A 17,535-nucleotide genomic window follows, 5' to 3' on the forward strand; every position below is an offset into this window, starting at 1 on the left:
CAGTGCTGTCCTGGAGGATGAACCGGTCCAGCTCTCGCGCACCAGCCTCCGCCGTAAATCTCGCTGAAATGTGATCAGCCTCGTCAGCTCCCACCGGCACGGAAACACTGACAATCAAAGTTTAGTTTTTATGAATCACTGATGCTTCCTGTGTAACTCGGCGCTAAATTTGAATCATAGCGTGGAAACGTAACTTCAGGACACAGAGGTTTTTACACGCGCTGAGAAGTTTTACCACTCATGCGCAAAATCAGTAGAATGTGAGTTATGTTTCTGTCCCTGATCACCTGATCCTGCTCGATCATTGGTGCTTCAGGTAAATCACGTCACACTGTGATCATCCAAACTAAAAACTGGGCATAAAAAACATTTAAATAAAAATAAAACTGGGATCAAAGGAAAAATTACGTTTATTGAGACTTTGCTTTAAACCTTTCCCCTGAAAATTTTCACCAATATCAGAATTTTAAAAAACTACAAGATGGAAGATTAGTCTGTCATCACTGTTTGTATTTATCTGTGCTGCTTACTGTCTCTCAATATTTTTACAATTTTTTTACTTTCACTAAATGAAAGCAGGACTTTTACTTTATAAAGAGTGTCTGAGAGTGTACACACACACACACACACACACACACACACTCTCTCACACACACACACACACACACACACACTGTTACTGCAAAGGACATCGTGTCTGTTTGAGCCTACATACTGTGTCATTATTAAACTGGACTGTCCTTTCCCCCGTCCCTCCTGTTCCTGTGCTGGATTTTCAGATTAAACATGTCCGGTGTTTCTAACTGTGAGCTCTGAGTGTGTACGAATAATCTGAGTGAGCTCAGGCTCACCCTGCTGTAAACACTCAGCTCGTTACAGTTTTTGTACTCTCAGATCTGTCTGATGTCACAAAGGTTATGGTTAAAGCGAGCACAGCCTGAACTCTGCCAGCGTCTGTCGATCTGTCTCAGATTTGACGACCATCAGATTCATTTCCAGGTTTTTCTCTTTCTGTTCAGATCAGGAAAGAGAAACGAGGGTTACCCTCGTCGACACCTGAGGGGTAAAGAGGTTCTCACTATCCTTTAACTATAACCTTCACCGCCAGGGGGCAGCATTTCACCAGTGAGAGCGATTCATGACAAAGTTTCGTGGGCAGGAGTTTCCCACCCTTACTTTTGAGTTCCTTTTGAGACCACCAGACCCTCTCACGATGAGACAATCTGCTGCCACACCAGCAGCAGTCTGTCCACACTCTGTTGATGGTGTCAGTAAAATTTGCAAGAAAGAAAAAGAGACGCTTACAGAAACTGAGGGTGTGCAGTGACGTCCACTGTGACCCCTGACCCTGCAGAGGTCATACAGCTGCTTTAACACAACATCCGACTTTCAGCAACACACGATCAATGAGCACGCTGACTTTCAGGGTAATAAACAGAAATCTTTGGTAGTTTGAAAAGCAGGAAAACATTTTCCACATCATCTGACATTTAATAAACTAATAATGCAGAAATATTTCACTCTGGTCCAGTTTTCCAGCAGTGCCTGGTGCACTCAGGCAGTCCATTAAAACCCCGACATGTCGATCATGTACAAAGGCACAGGCGGTCCAGTTTCCTTCTTCATCTCCTACTGTCCTTTTCTCCAAACCTCCTCTCCAGAAATATAAGTGGCTTTGACGTTGAGGCCCTCATCGAGCAGAACGAGGTCTATAAAACAAAATAGTGCAGAGTGTAAGAAAGACAGGAGGCAGCGCTGCTGAGAGAAAAGAATCAGAAGACGGTGGAAAGTTGGAGTTCTGTCAGTCGCAGACGGTTTCCTCCTGAACATCAGGACGAACGTCGATGCTTTGAAAGATCAGTTAAACTGTAAGTCTCACAAATTCAGCCTGAGTCGAGCCGCTGGCCTCACTTAAAGGAAAGCACATGAACTCCAGGAAAGGTCAGAGCGCGGCGGCGCGATCCCAGAGAACCTCACGGCTACAGCCGTTAAACTTTAATCCAACGCCGTTGACCTTTGAAGCGCTGCACAACTGACAATGTGCAAGATGGAGGCTAAACATTCACTCAACATTCATGTGGGTTATTTTATTTACTCTTATTAAAACTTTTATTGTAAATCTGAAACAGAGAGTTCGAAGTTCTCGAAGCAGTTTGGCTGTAAACGTGTTTATTTCTGCTGTAAAGTTTAACATGGGAGTCTATGGAGACTGGCTGGAGCCTCTGCTGGACACTAGAGGAACTGCAGGCTTTGGTCAACCGTTATACAGCCCCCTCCCCCTCCCACCATGAAAAAAGTCCAAATTAACACCCAAGAAAACGCTGAGGACACAAAGGAGGAACTACAGCAGCTCTAACAGCAGGGAGGCAGAAATAAATATGCAGTCGGCTCTGACCTGCGTCGGAGCCGTAGTCCAGCTTTCCCTTTTTGGGGCTGATTCCCAGAAGCTGAGCCGGATGCAGGGAGGCAGCTTCCAGAGCCTCCTGGACACTGCAGCCTGGAGGACAGAACAGGAAGTGAAGAGCAATGATGATCTGACCTGCATCGCCACAGCAACCAGGTCTCACCTGCTGGAGTTTACATGAGGCAGCGCGTCACTGCTCATTATGATTCTACTTCCTGGTTTTAGTCATTAAAGTAACACAAACTGACCTGAGGCCTGCTTGAAGTGGCGCACACACATGTCCATCGTGGCGATGCTGCCACTCAAAGTCTTGGTGCCTGAACACATAAAGAGTGACGTTACAGAGTTTTACACATGAAACCGTCGCGAGAACGATTTATTTGACTTCTCCGATCTCTGGTTCTAGTTATGCGTTTGCTCCTTTCTGCAGCATCGCTCAGGAAACCACGGGCCTGTTAGATAATAACGTCTGAAGAACATCAGACCTGCCACGTAGGCGTGGAGACCCTGGATCTCGATGACCTGCTGGCCAAGAGTGTGACGGCCGGGAGGAAGACCCATCGCGGTGATGGCGTCCGTCACCAGCACCAGACCTGAAAGTATGAAGCACACAAGACACGGGAAAGTCCAAAATCCATCTACTCCCAGGTGATGCCACACGTTTAAACACGTTTGCAGACTTTTACCAACCTCCTGGAACCAAAATAAGAACATTCTGATACATTTAGGAATATATTTGGGGAGATTTTCGTGCTTTTGGCTGCTGATCTGAAATAGAAACCTCGGGCAGACCTGACGGGTGAGCTCTGTGAGCGATGCGCAGGGCTGCAGGGTTGGTGTGGATGCCATCAGCGATCATGCCGTAATAAACCGCCCTGCCTGCGGGGATCCTGTCGCTGGTCAGCAGACCCACTATGCCCGGGTCACGATGGTGGAACTGGACCACAGCAGACACAGAAGGATTACTGAGAGCGTGAAACCGACCGGGCTGAACAGAAACGGACTCAGAGACGAGCAGCAGCTGGGACTCACAGGCAGCATGGCGTTGAACAGGTGAGTGATGAAGGACGCGCCCTGCTGCACCGCCTCCTCGGCCTGCGACAGGTCGGCCGCCGAGTGACCTGCAAGAACCAGTCGAGCAAACTTTGTTCACATCAGCGCTCTCAGACGATTACAGCAGCTCCAGGTGCTCTACAGAGGACTGACAGGCCCACGCTAACACCGCGCACAGCACCGAACCGGAACACGATTTCAACAGAAACAGGAAATAAAAATGAAATCAATCATTCAAATAAAAATACAAGCACACGAGAAAAGTGTATAAGTAAACAAGGATTGAATAATAATATGGAAATGAAAAAAGGATAATAACTTTTTAGAAAGTCATCTTTAAAAAGAATCTACAAAATAAAAGCACATTTAAAATAAATAATGCAAACAATAAAAAAAACACCTAAAAATGGAAATAAATAAAATAATAAATTAAAAATGTGATTTTTTTAATTTTAAAAAAACTCAAAAGAATAATAAATGTTTAATGAAAATAAAAATAATCTAAAATAAATAAAATCATATTTAAAAAAATACAAAGATGCAAAAAAAGACAAATTAAGAAATAAAATGTCAAATATTACAGAAACAGAGAAAAAATGATGTAAATAAAACTGAAAATGAAACTTTAGTGTTTTATTATTTACATCATCATCATCACTTTGCTGTATAATCGTTGCCGTGACTACACGATGCTCACCTAAGGACACAGTGATGCCCCTCTGGCTCAGCTCCCTCGCCACCGATTGGCTGCCGGGCAGCTCAGGAGCAAGCGTCACTATGGCAACGTTGTCCAGGCTGCCGTAGACCTCCATCAGGTGCTCGAGGCCTCCGGACTTGAAGGTGCGGAGGTATTTCTCCGGGTGGGCTCCTTTCTTCTCGGCGCTGATGAACGGACCCTCCAGGTGAAAACCTGCACACGCAAGTTTACAGGAAGTGAAACAGACGCCATTTTTGGCCGCGGTCGGCGCTCGTGTACCGCAGCAGCGTGATCGTTTACGTACCAGCAAACACGTCTGCAGCTTCTGATCAATGAGGAGAAACAAAGAACACAACAAACATTCACCAACAGCATCTGTAAAACCTCACCGAGAACTCCAGCTCCATGTGGTCCTCCATCATGAACTTTGACCTGAGGCAGAACCTGGAACACACATTTTGATGATGCTGTGATTTTACACATAGAAGCTTCACGTCACCGATCGTTAGCGCCCCGACGTGTAAATGCTCAGCGTGTTCAGGGAGATGCACGACTCACACCTGCCTTCACTTCATCAGCTTCAGATGCACCTCTGAACCTTCCAGTGCTGCTGCCTCCAACCCCGATCTCCAGTTTTAGTTTAACTCTCAGTGCTCCGTCCTGGTTGTTTCCAGGTTTGGTTTTAGATGGCGGGTGGAGGCGGTGCAGCAGAACCTTCCAGTGAAGGAACTGAAAGCAGAAGCTGACCTGGAAGAAGCTGTCCAGAGATGCTCCAGAAGATGACTTTGAAGGAGAGACTAGGAACCCCTGAACACGCGAGCGCGTCTAAACTTGAACTGATAAAAATGAAGCAGTGACCTTGTGGTAAACTTCGGGAGGGGAGGTGACCAGAGTCGGGCAGAAGGACGTCACGCCGTGCTCGAGGATCTTTTTGGCCACAAACGAAACTCCATCGCTGATGTCCTCAGACGCCTGCGAGAAGTCGATGCCGTAACCTCCTGCAGCAGGAAGACGAGCCGTTACTCCCCTCGGGATAAACTAGCCCCGCCCCCTCAGCAGCAACAACGCTCTCTGTGACGCTGAAAAACTGCAGCGTCAGCTCAGATGCCACCGACACCACCTTCAACTCCAGAGACTGAACATTAAGAAGAGTTTGAAGCTGTGCAGTTCTGTCATCTTTGTTCCAGCACGCCGTCTGACCAGGTATCAAAGTTACTGCAGCAGCGCAGCTTCTGAAACACATGCAAAGGTGTGTGTCTGTGGGTGTGTGTGTACCGTTGATCTGGACGTCTATAAAGCCCGGCGCGATGATGCTGCCCTCACAGTCCACACGTTTGTCAGCGTATCCCTGCTCATCGAAGAACAGCTTCTCTGGGTCTAAAATCCTCCCCTCACGCACCCACAGGTCCTCTCTGCGCACACACACACACACACACACACACACACACACACACACACACACACACACACGCACACACACCAGAGTCATGACATCCTGGTCCATGGTACAGCATACATCATTAATGACTTTATCAAATCAAAACTGGACGCACAACTTTGAATTTATCTGAGCTGCAAAGGCTCAAAACCCCAAACACTCCCACGAGCTGCGACCCGGCGCTCCGAGTATACTGCTGTCAGGAGCTCTGAGCGCTCGTCTCAGCAGAATAGTTGAAGCTGGCGGGTTTCCTGGCTCAGACCGGCTCTCTTTGCAGTGTTGTTTTGTGTGTCGTACCTCTGCAGCTCGTTGTCCCTCAGGATCCTGCAGTTGATGAACTGAGTGATGGGAGCGTCTGACACCGATTTGTTGGACGGCATGCTTTTGGTTGTTGTGTCCTCTCAGCAGGTGAGCGCGGACACCGCAAACACCGCCCGCTCAGCCACAGACGACTGGGAAACACAGCAGAACAAATCAAACCGTTTCCTGTCACAAATCTTTCGATGTTCATGTTAAACACGACCACAGCTTCTTACAGTGCGAGCACACTTATTCCGGTTTATCAGTTTTCCCCTGACACAGGCATCTCAGGTGGAGAAGCAAACTTTACAGTTCACAAAAAGTAACCAGCTAAAGGAGGATTATTATGAACTGTGAATCATGCAAAGCTGCTCTAGTCGAGTCCAGCATGACAGGAATTAGGAGCAGGACGTGCTTCAAGCTTGCGATGGAAAACCAAAGCAGAAGCAGAAGTTTGTAACATGCAGGTGAGGTGAGGCGCAGCTGCAGGGTTTAATGAGGGTCTGATCTTATTGCTGTGGGTGCAGCCGCTGACTTTGACCTCTGATCTTGTTTATGGTCTCTGTGAAACATCCTGAGATAAGCCAAACTATTCTTATCTGCCTGTCTGTAGTCAGCTCCATGACTCTACCCCGACTCTGCTTTTAAATGTATTTAAAATTTAACTCGTCCTCACTTTTCTCCTCTTTACCTACCGTGACACACAAAGTGGTGAAACCCCAGAAACACGCCTCCGTCTCGGCCTCCGTCAAACCCTCAGTGGGACTCTTGTTTGAACACAGGCTGATCTCTTCCAGCCGCCACAGAGCCGAAACCTAAAACTGCGTTTTTCACACGGAGTTCTGCGGCGCCTCCACCCGCGGTGCCTCCACCTGCGCTGCAGCTGTGATCCAGCGGCGCTTTAAGGTGTGTGATCGCGCTGGTGCTCAGAGGAGCCGAGCAGAGGAAGAGGACCGAGTCATGTGACCGAGGCAGGTCAGCTGATCAAAACAGGACGAGAGCAGCTGCGGTTTGCTGACACATGCCAAAGTTTTCCACGATCAGCACAGAAAAACAAGTTTCACGTCACGAAAAGCTTCAGTTCTTTTAAAATATCTGTAAATGTTGGAGGTGACAAAGCGCGTTTTTATTCTCAGACGGTTAACAGGAACAGTGGAGCCATGTTTCCTTTAATGACTGCGGGAAAAAACGGCTGCAAAATATTGACTGTTCACAGTCTTCCGACACTTTATTAGGTACACATCGTTAGCGCCAGAGGCCGGCTCGGTTTAAGTGTCGTAAACGAGTTTTGTCCGCTGTAAATGAATTCACGTCATTTTGATGCAGGAACAACTTTCGGGCTGGATTCCGTACGCAGTGTTTGCAACGTGGCTTCTTCATAAAATACAAAATACAAAATAAATTAAAAATCGAATAAAATTTAATTTATTGAGAAAATAATTCAGTGACGTTAAAAATCAGTTTTCCAGCACAGATGTGGCCAAAGAGGGCAGCAGAGATGTATTTTTACAGAAGTGTCACATCTCTTTAAGCAGTGGGTCGACTATACTGAGAGCACTGAGTTATAAAGATCGCGTCTTTATTTGAACATAACATAACTCCCGCTGACTGCAGGTTACAAAAGAAATAGCTTTACGTCACTTCCTGACATGCCCAGCAGAGGGCGCTGGGACACAGCGTGTAGCTCCTCAGCATCGGCTCTGTGAGCTGCTCTTCCTCTGACGTCACTGTGTCACAACCAAAAGTAAAATATTTAAAAGCGTCTCTTATGTTGTACATTTTTGTTGCCTTTAACTCAGAAGGACTGTCAGGATGTTTCTGAGCACACTCGGTCACAACACGCCTGTGTGTTTGTTTATAAAAGCTGCATGAACACATGTCTACCACATATACATACACACCCTACAAACCCACACCTCAACACACTCACACTGTGAAACCTTTCACACCCACTCGTACACACTCCAAACACGTTAACCATGACATCATGTCATCCCAGAGATTCTCACAAGGTGCAAGGCTGAACTGTGTCGTGACCGATCCACACTCTCTGACCCACTCCTTTGCAATCCGAGCTCAATGAATCCCAGCGGTGTCATACTGGGATATTCCCACAGCATCGTGGAGGAAAAGAAGAATCCGTACATGGAAAACCTGCTCAGTCAGGAAGTGGAAGGATGACGGTTGGTGTTGAAGGGTGAAAAATGACAGATTTGACTCGTCTGCTTTCTCAGGATCCTTTTTCTGCTTTTTACTCAAAAGCTGTGAAATTCTGCAGGTTTTAACATGTTAGCGCGATCCTTCGTTTCATTCATGGACTGAAACGAGAGGGACGATTTTGCAACAATGCCCTGAGTTAAAATTAATTCAGCAGCACAGAAGAAACAGGACTGACGGATGAGCTCAGTGTGACACTGAAAATACAAACACGACAGCGAGCGGCTGACAAAGCAAACACCTGAGAGCAGAATGAGACTCACTAAAAACCTGCATCCATCTTTTATATACAGTCTGCATGTGGCTCAGCGTCACGTCCACTTTGCAGATGTTTGGTGTGTGCTGGTGTGTGGGCCACATCTGTCCACAGAGCCCCGTCCAGAGTCTAAGTGAGGCCTGACTGTGTGAGCGTTCACTCCACCGGGATGTGCCACCCCCGCCGTCAGAGCAGCGGCCCCCTCCTCATTCCTGAAAGTCAACAATAAACCACGTTTCCAGTAAGCCGGATACCTCCCCACGTCCTGCTCATCCCCATGGAGACCACTACGAGAATCTGCAGGCCTGTGTCCTCTGGCCAAACCGGGCCACCCACGAGGAGACAGAGAGCCTATATTTTACCACCAATATGGATCAAAATGTAGCCGTGCTCTCGGCTCTGTTTGCTCGGAGAGAGGACTTGGCAGCAGCGCTCGTGGATATTTGATTGGCTCAAACAGAGAAAAAAAAAGCCCAGAAGAAGCCCTCGGAGGTGGTGTTTTACAGCCTCCGTCTTTTGTGAGCCGTGACGTCAGCGTTCCCGTCTGAGTGACACAGTAGCTTTTGTTTTGGAGTCGCCACATCTCATTCACAGCCGCTTAACTCCCGAGTCCGCGGGCTGTGTGGCGGCCTTTCAGCTCCCTGATTCCTTAATCCTCTGGTTTTTAAGGAACTGAAGAAAATCGGCCATTTGTGTTCTGCTTTATGTGAATTGTTGACTTGCAAAACACGCCCCGAGGACGCCGAGTGACTAAAACACAGAGGGGCGGAAAGAGTGCCAAGCAAGGTCACGGCGAAAGGTCGGCGGCGCTGCTCACGTGGAGCAAAGGAGCAGAACAAAGGACGGCGCAGCAGAAGATGGGAACTAAAAGATGAGGAACCGACGTTTAGTCCGAGTGCAAACACAGCTCAGGCTACAACACGAATTACTGTGAAAGTTTCCAAACAGTTTTAAATAACTTCATACTTTCTTCTCCTCCTCACATTTCTTTTATATCCACAGAGAAGTTTAGAATAACGTGGGGAAAACACAGTTGATTCAATTATGACTAAAAGTACATAAAGATGAACGTGAGATTATTCGTAAGCAGTAAAACGTCTCTGTGACGTTTCTTTGCGCCGTCCTCCTCTGATGTGATTCACAGTAACACAATAAAAACACACTAAAGGTCCAAAAGTCTGAGAGGATGTTGAACATCTGTCATATTTAATGAGGAATCTGTTGAATCTGTTCTGTGTGAAAAATCAAGACTAACATACTCCAACGTGTTTATTTATCTGTGGGTGAAAAACTGAGATAAAAACTCATCTTCACATCATTGAACTTTGTCCATCAGAAAATGTGAAATCCTGACCGGCTGGTCCAGAGCTTCGTAAACAGCTGGACGTCGTGGGTCAGGGTGGCTGCTGAAGGAGAACTAATGACCACAGCTTTAGCAGGTCAGTGCCGGAGGATCTGACTGCGCGAGAGGCGCTCGGGACGTCAGGTGTCGTATCTTTGTTTGCTAATGGATTCTAACTTTTCCCAACAAACCTCAACGTGTGTTTGCGGACGATTCAGCGCTGCTTTCAATGATCTCTGAGTCTCACTGTGCTTCAACCGGTTGCTGTAATATTATGATTATTATTACGGGACGATCAGAGGCAGCAACCTCGGAGGCTTAACAATGAGCCTGCAGTTCCTCTGATGTCCAGCAGAGGCAGCAGCGAGTCAGTCCCCATAGACTCCCATGTTAAAACTTTACAGCAGAACTAAACATGTTTACAGCCTGATACACAAACTGTTTGCATCATCAGGGGCGTGGCCTCTGTGACTGACAGGTGGCTGTAGCTGCTAGCTTCACCTGAACTGGACCTCTGGACCGTGTTTGTGCTGTTGGAGCCATATTAATGGCATCATGTGACCAATAATATGTGAGGTTACTGTAGCAACAGACAAACAAAGCTGAGCTCCAGGTTTGTGAGTGAAGTTCAAGGATTTATGGTCATTTCTGGATCCAAAAATCCAACATGGTGTCAGCAAATATGTAGATTCAAAGCTTCAAAGGAGGAAGTAGGCAGGAATTTTATGTTCCTTCTTTAAATTACTTTATTTGCTTTGTCTGTAATAATCAGATTTTCTTCTTATTTCATTTGGAAGTTTGCATCAAACTGAAATCACAAGTTATTTAAATTATTTCAGTGTTTTCAGATCTTTTCTTTTCAGATTGTTCATTTGGAGTTCCAGATCAGTTTCTTAATAAACACACCATCACACTTTTATGCAGGTGTAAGAATATACTGTTTTATATTTCTGCAGCTGTTTTCAGGTAAATTCATTCACTAACAGATTACTTGGTCTTGTTTTTAGACTGACGGATGCCTGGAGTAAGATTTTAGGGGTATTTAATGTTGGAACAGCATCAGTTTGAATATTCAGACTTTTTAAAGGCCTGAATACTTGTTTGTCTCGTCTTTCACTGAAACTGCATTCCTCTGGAAAACTCTGGAGGCTTCTCCTGATCAGCAGGTGGTTTACAAGGAGTAAATGTGGGAGGAGGAGGAGGAGTCTTCACTCTCCCTTTCCCCTTTTACTCCCCCCGGCCCTCCGTGCTGCTGTCCTGCGTCTGTTTGCATTCCTCTCAGTTAATAAGTGTTTGTCTGATCCCCGGCGGGGGGTGTAAAGATCACCCCACACAAACACAGCAGCCCGCCCCCCTCCTCAGCTCACCCAGCTGTAAAGGCGACTTTAACATCACGATAACGGGCAGGCGGCAGCGGACGTGCAGATACATGCTGAACAGATTTGAAGGGGAGGCCGCAACTCCCTCCTGATTGGCTGCAGGCTGGCGGAGGCCTGCAGTGAAACTGTATAGGAGCTGAACTGTCAGTTTAGCTTTCCTCGAGTCAATCATTCCAGGACCGCAGACGTTATTAGATCACATATTAAACCAAACCTGGAACTAAATGTCGCTTGTGGCTTAATTTTGGGAAGATCTGGGAAAGGAGGAAGAAAAAGTCCACAGCTAAGTTAAAGGAAAACTGGATGTTTTTGCTTCCCAACTCTGAGGTCAGCATAACTTTTTCTGACCTCAGATCAATTTAGGCTGTTAATCAAGTCACAGTGACGGGCAGGGTCTTTGTCATCATCTCAAACTGGTTTCTGAAACATGACGATGAGTTCACAGTACTCAGATCTCAGTCTAACAGAGCACCTTTAAGATGGAACGGGAGAGTCTCATCGTGGATGCAAACGACACATCTGCAGCAGCTGTGTGATGATGTCACCATGGACCAAAATCTCTGAGGAAATGTTTTCAGCAGGAGGTCGGATTCTAGCCAGGTGTCTGTGTCTCGTAGAGCTTTGAACAGTGACGTTTGACAGTGTCGGTCCTTCTTCTTCATAACTTCAAAAACATATTCTAAAAATGTCTCGAAAGGCCAGCTTCATCCACTGATCTGCATCAGTCAGCGTTTCACCACAGAGGGCTGAAGACTGACTCTGCACGAATTTAACCTCATCATATTCTTCAATTCGATTCAGTTCAGTTTTATTTTATAGTGCCAAATCCCCCTGTTAGCAAGCACAGGCGACAGTAGGACAGAAAAACTCTGTTTTAACAGGAAGAAACCTCCAACAGAGCCATGCACAGGCAGGGGCGGGGCCATCTTTATCCTGTTGGGGATCAATTAATCTAAATAAAAGTGAAGCAGTGGCCAACACTGGCCCGTTTCCTCGTTCAGTTCATTAAAGGCCGACGAGCCACATCCAGCACAAAACGGTGCTATGTGGCGCAGCTACCAGTGCTTCATTGCTCCATTAACTGAGTACGTGAAGAAACACGAATGAATTCATTGTAAAAACGAGATCAGGTGTAAACGTGTCGGGGATGCAGCATCAGACACGAAGCCTGGTGTGTGAAAGGATCTTTGAAAGGCTGCAGGCCTGCAAACGGAGCCAGACCTTTCTTCGGTTTCACAGGACGGTGATGAAGCTCACTGCTGTGTGAAATCCAAGATCGGCCAGCTCCCTTTAAAAAGGTCCGACTGATAGCATCGGGATAAAGAGCTGGATGCTAAAGAGCGCTGCCAGAAACATCCGACTGTGAGCTGTTTGGGAAACGTCGTGGAGGGCCGGCTTCTCGCTCTGTCCCACGTCCACTCTCATCAACTCAGCCTGTGATGCATCCAGAGAAGCCTCTTTGCTGGGGGGGAATGGACGGACTTCAGACCGGTGCAGTAAACCCCGACTGTGTGAGCAGCGAGGGGGTCCGAGGCTTGGACCGGGCCTGACCGGGGTGTTGTCGCCTCGGCAGCTCACCTATTGAGGGCAGAGTCTAAGATATGCAAAGCAGCAGCGTTTGAAAGCTTTCCCTCTGCTGTGAGGCGAACAAAGAAATAAAGAAATCAAATTAAAGATTGGAAAGCAGCGAGTGAGGAGCGGGAACGAGAGAAGAGCATCTGTGGTGCTTGTGCAGCGTGCCAAGCTCGATGACTGCTGAGAAATGGAAAAAGAAAGGCGTCATTAAAAGACGGAGCGAGGTGGAGGGAGGGTGCTACGCCCTTGTTTGCCCGGGGTGGTATTTCCTGCTCTCATTGAGGCCGTCCAAGTCCTGCAGCTGGCTTTAGTGAGGCTCCCTCCCAGCATTGAGAGGCAGGCCCGGGCATGCCCGGCCAAGGTCAAACTGTAGCCGCCAAGAACGCCGCTCCCCCCCCGCCCGGCTCTGTTTATGTTTGTTTTTCAGTCCGTCCCCCCCGCCTCCACCTCCCCTCTGGCTCCGGACATTTCCACACAGGTATCAGGTGACCCTTCCTCCTGCACATCTTCCCTCAGTATCAGTGTCCAGCTCATCTGTGTGCGTTACCAACGCCATAAAACCAAACTGTTTCCATGTCTCCAGACTTCTGCTGTTTGTGCAGGAACCGGTGAACCTGTGAGCAGCTTAACACTTGCAGTTTTTGGACCATCGTCGCATGAGATGACGACCTGCTGCAAGTGAAGGAAACAATGCTCGTGGCTGGTGTGAAATGTCATGTAAGCCGAGAGTATGTTTGGTAACTGACTCGGGTATTTAGAGAGCATTGTCCTGTCACTGCAATGAGTCACCAACCTTTATGTTACCTGGACAGCAGAACGCTGCGGAGCCCTCGAAGACAACAATGACAGGAAGTTAGATAAGAGAAACTCCATCCATCCATCCAGCAGTCCACATCTCCACGGCCTCTGAGGATGCTGCACAGCCTGACACCCACCGTGCTTTTATAATAATAACTTTGTTTTTTTTATCACTTTTCAAAACACATGGTTACAAAGTGCGAGACAGTTTGAATGAAACTGCACACTAAAGATAAACGTACAGCAACCACATGTCTGATATTGCGTTGGTCCCCCTGACCCATCGGGGCATGGACGCCACCGCGAGGTATCTGCACCCAGATGTTAGAAACTGATCCTTTGGGTGTTTCCCAGGTGAGCGTGCACCTGGTCGTCGTGATGTCATCGGATCAGGGCACCTTCTTCCACTGCTTTCTGCTCCAGTTCTGATGCACACAGCGGTGGGCGGGGGTCAGCGTGGGCCCCCCGATTGTCTGCAGCTCAAATGTAACCGTGTGTTGGTGATATCAATCAGTAACTTATTGTAGGGTTTACAAACTAAATAAGAAACAAAAGATTAGAATTTCTCTCATAACGAAATCAAAGAGACTTTTTATCTTTGGCACCTTTTTATGTGTAAAGCGATGAGTGAATCGCTCCACTGCTCAGATGGACGTCAGGCCGGCTCTACTGACCCCCCTGAGCTTCATGTTCAGTGAGTCAGGTGTAAGTTCAGAAAAGCTGATATTATTTTACAGTTTTTGTCCGTTGCTTGAACACATTTTGCAAAACTTCGCTCATTGTGCCAAAACTCTAAACACAAGTAAACATGACACAACACTGGGAAATATACCGTTCACATCTGTGCCAAATGGAAACTCCGCTGTCGAAACCTAACATTCCTTTGACAAAATGTAACTCTGTTGACAAAATGACACATACTTGCATCACATGCAAACAGTTACAGATCAGGGGACACACTAGTCTACTTTATATAAAACACTGCAGTCTTTGATTTCCATTGGTTATGCAGAAGGCATATTTTCAGGAGACACAAACAACCAAAAAAGCAAATAGGCCTACTCAATATTGTCCACTGCAGCACCATGAATTCAGATAAAGCAAAAAAACCAAACAAACACCATAATACAGTAATAGAAAAAACACTATACTGTACACACAAAAAAAATCATGACAATTGTGCATACGTGGGCTCATGGATCCCGCCGTCTGTTGGGGTCTGGCCACAGGACCTCATCGACATCGCAAGCAATGTCTTCTCCCGCTGGGCACCGGGGAAAATATCCTCTTGCATGTCGAAACCATCCATGGATTGCTGTCACCTGAATGTCGCCGCTGGCCTGTTCCATTGCCTGCAGAAGAGGCATGCGGGCATGTGGTTGGCGGTCATATACACGCCATCTCCAAGCCTAAAAAAAATCCTCTATAGGGTTTAAAAATGGTGAGTAAGGGGGAAAGTATACCACTTCAAGTTGGCTGTGGTTGGAGAACCAGGCCTGGACCAGAGCAGCCGATGGAAACTGACATGATCCCATATCACCACAAACCTGGGCTGATCTGCTCTGTTCTGTACAACTATATCATGGAGAGCATCTAGAAATGTGAGTATATGTTGGCTATTGTATGGACCTAGTTTTGCATGATGATGCAGAAGCCCTCGAAGGCTTATGGCGGCACACAATGTGATGTTTCCCCCGCGCTGCCCTGGAACGTGCACAATTGCCCTTTGGCCAGTTACATTACGACCCCGTCGTCTTGTTTCGCACAGGTCGAATCCAGCTTCATCAATGAAAATGAATTCATGAGGCTGTGCAGCTCCATCCATGGCTGAGATTCTCTGTAAAACAAAGAGAACATATTACTGCACTACAGTGCTACACATACAGGACCCTCACCCATCACACAGGTACCTGTGTAGCTCTCAGGATGGAGCCATGTGGTACTGATATGGTACATATTCAGCTGCTGCTGGATTTCACCAATACTGTATTGTCATGTAAAGGACAGTTACACGTACCCGTACATATTCAGCTCGAAGTCCTTTGACCCTGTCACTGGTCCTCTCAAATGGGACTCTGTAGAGCTGCTTCATGGTGATGCTGTGTTTTCCCAAGATGCATCTGATGGTGGTGATGCTCACATGGTTTATGTTGTTGAACACTTGCCTGTCTGCAAGTATTTGCTTTCGTAGCTGGTGGAGACGGATGGCATTGTCTGCCCTCACTAGGTCCACGACGGCGAGTTCCTGCTGTTGTGTGAACAGGCGTTGGCGTCCTGCCCCAGAAGGTCTTCGAGTCATTCTAGAGAAATACAACCACATATTGTCATCGCTTTGCTTACTTTACTGTATATACTGTATCATCCACTGTACAACACTGTACTTCAATATAAGTAATCATGCTATGTTTCACAGAAACTACCCCTTTGGCTGCAAAAGGAGCATTAGCACCCTGCAGTACCCTGCACACTTGATATGGTGATATACTGTAGAACAGTGCTATGAAAACCATCTGAGTAGAGTAGAAGGCAGAGAGGTGAAGACAGACCTGCTTTCTAGTCTGAATGTTCTTATTGCAGATGCCAGTGTGAAGCGGCTTAGATGTGGGTGGACTCTCTGCCCAGCTTCCCTCATAGTCAGGCCGTGGTTGATGACATGGTCCACCAAAGTTGCTCTTATATCATCAGAAATATGGGTCCGTGCATGGCCTCTTCGTCGTCGTCGTCCTCCTCCTCCTCCTCTTGCTCTCCCTCCATCCATGCTTGCAAAGTTCTTGAATTGGCTGAACTGAGGGCTTTTTGTAGTTGGCTAATTGGTGTTCAGTTTTGCAAGTAAGTGCCTTCAGGTGTGTATTTGAGTGGTTGCAATTACCCGATGTGTTTTGTATTTTGGATACATGTGTTTTCCAAATGGCACCCTGAAATTTCATTTTGTGAGTGAAGTGTCTTATGTATGAAATAGAGTGTAGTATGCAGGACCATGTGTGTTGCATAATTGCAACTAGGGTGCAAAGCAGTGCTTTTGTTTAAGGTATGGGTACATGTGTTTGCGGTCTGGTAACAAAAGCTTCAAGTTGTGTTACTTTAGTCTAAGCATGGCTTTATACAACGGGCAACAACTGTAAGTCGTCCTGAAAAAACAGCATCTGTTTGAACAGGTTCCACAAAACTCTGGTTTCAGTCTCGCTGGTGTTTCATGGTATGAGCCGTTAAATTAAATATGAGCTCAGTGATGGATTAAAATCAACATTTGTGCTGGTGCCATATGCATGTGACGAGTTCAGGGTGTGGAGGTCAGGGCAAAGATTTGTAGGTCATTGTGTGCAGGATCTTCAGGAACACTGTGTGTGTGTGTGTGTGTGTGTGTGTGTGTGTGTGTGTGTGTGTGTGTGTGTGTGTGTGTGTGTGTGCGTGTGTGTGTGTTCTTTGTCAGGAAGACACAGTCTGAGGGGTAATCCGACATCCATCACAGCCTCAGTGAGCAACACACTCTCTGTGTAACAACAAGGAGACAAAGGGCAGGGAAACAGTGGGAGGGCCTCTTCATTCATGGTGCCGGGCTGGGAGACGTCCTTTTGTCGCGGCTTCAGAGGAAAGAATGAGGCAGCAGAGGACCAACATGACACAGCTGTTTGTGGAGGGACCAGTACAACTCTGCAGAGAGCTCAGAAGCTTCTAGAGGAAAAACACGGCGCTCCGACGAGCTCAGCGCACGCTCCTGCTTTCTCCTGAGGCTACAGGGTGGCCGTGTAGACACAGGGTAACTGATCAGGCCCATAATCAACGGCACCAGATTACAGATCACTCTGGGCGATTACATCATCGCTCTTTCATTTTCTGTAGATCCTGCATTAATTTTGTGAATTATCTTTTGTTTTTTTTGAAATCGCAAGGAGAAATTGTACTTTCTAACGTAAAATAATTACACACACTTTATTGCAGCACGTACGTGTGTGTGTGTACAGAGGAGATTTCAGCCCTGCTTCAAAGCTTCAGCATGACAGGACAACCTCTGGGAATATCGCACGATCTGATATCGTCGTGTGTGGTGTTGTTCCCAGATCATCATACTAAATGTT

The 17,535-nt window shown here is 46.9% G+C and overlaps 1 protein-coding gene across 1 annotated transcript; it reads right to left on the minus strand.

The window, feature by feature from the left end:
- Positions 1 to 394: 394 nt before the first annotated feature.
- Positions 395 to 7,121, minus strand: amdhd2 (amidohydrolase domain containing 2). Its single transcript, XM_040041345.1, has 12 exons — positions 6,588 to 7,121; positions 5,890 to 6,044; positions 5,430 to 5,566; positions 5,013 to 5,152; positions 4,544 to 4,598; positions 4,155 to 4,367; positions 3,437 to 3,525; positions 3,197 to 3,341; positions 2,890 to 2,997; positions 2,653 to 2,721; positions 2,396 to 2,497; positions 395 to 1,709 (listed from the first exon to the last, which is right to left on the minus strand). Exons 2-12 carry the CDS (start codon positions 5,970 to 5,972, stop codon positions 1,630 to 1,632), a joined length of 1,221 nt encoding a protein of 406 aa, XP_039897279.1. The 5' UTR covers positions 5,973 to 6,044; positions 6,588 to 7,121; the 3' UTR covers positions 395 to 1,629.
- Positions 7,122 to 17,535: the final 10,414 nt, after the last annotated feature.

Source organism: Simochromis diagramma, unplaced genomic scaffold (assembly GCF_900408965.1).
Source record: "Simochromis diagramma unplaced genomic scaffold, fSimDia1.1 OVJJ01000321.1, whole genome shotgun sequence".
NCBI lineage: Eukaryota > Metazoa > Chordata > Actinopteri > Cichliformes > Cichlidae > Simochromis > Simochromis diagramma.

Excerpts from the sequence above, each read along its gene's own strand:
- amdhd2 (XM_040041345.1), bottom strand. The coding sequence starts at position 5,972 with ATGCCGTCCAACAAATCGGTGTCAGACGCTCCCATCACTCAGTTCATC. Across the intron at positions 3,526-4,154 it reads GGGCATCACTGTGTCCTTAG|GTCACTCGGCGGCCGACCTG; the intron begins GTGAGCATCGTG and ends TGGTTCTTGCAG. Across the intron at positions 2,998-3,196 it reads TCACAGAGCTCACCCGTCAG|GTCTGGTGCTGGTGACGGAC; the intron begins GTCTGCCCGAGG and ends TCATACTTTCAG.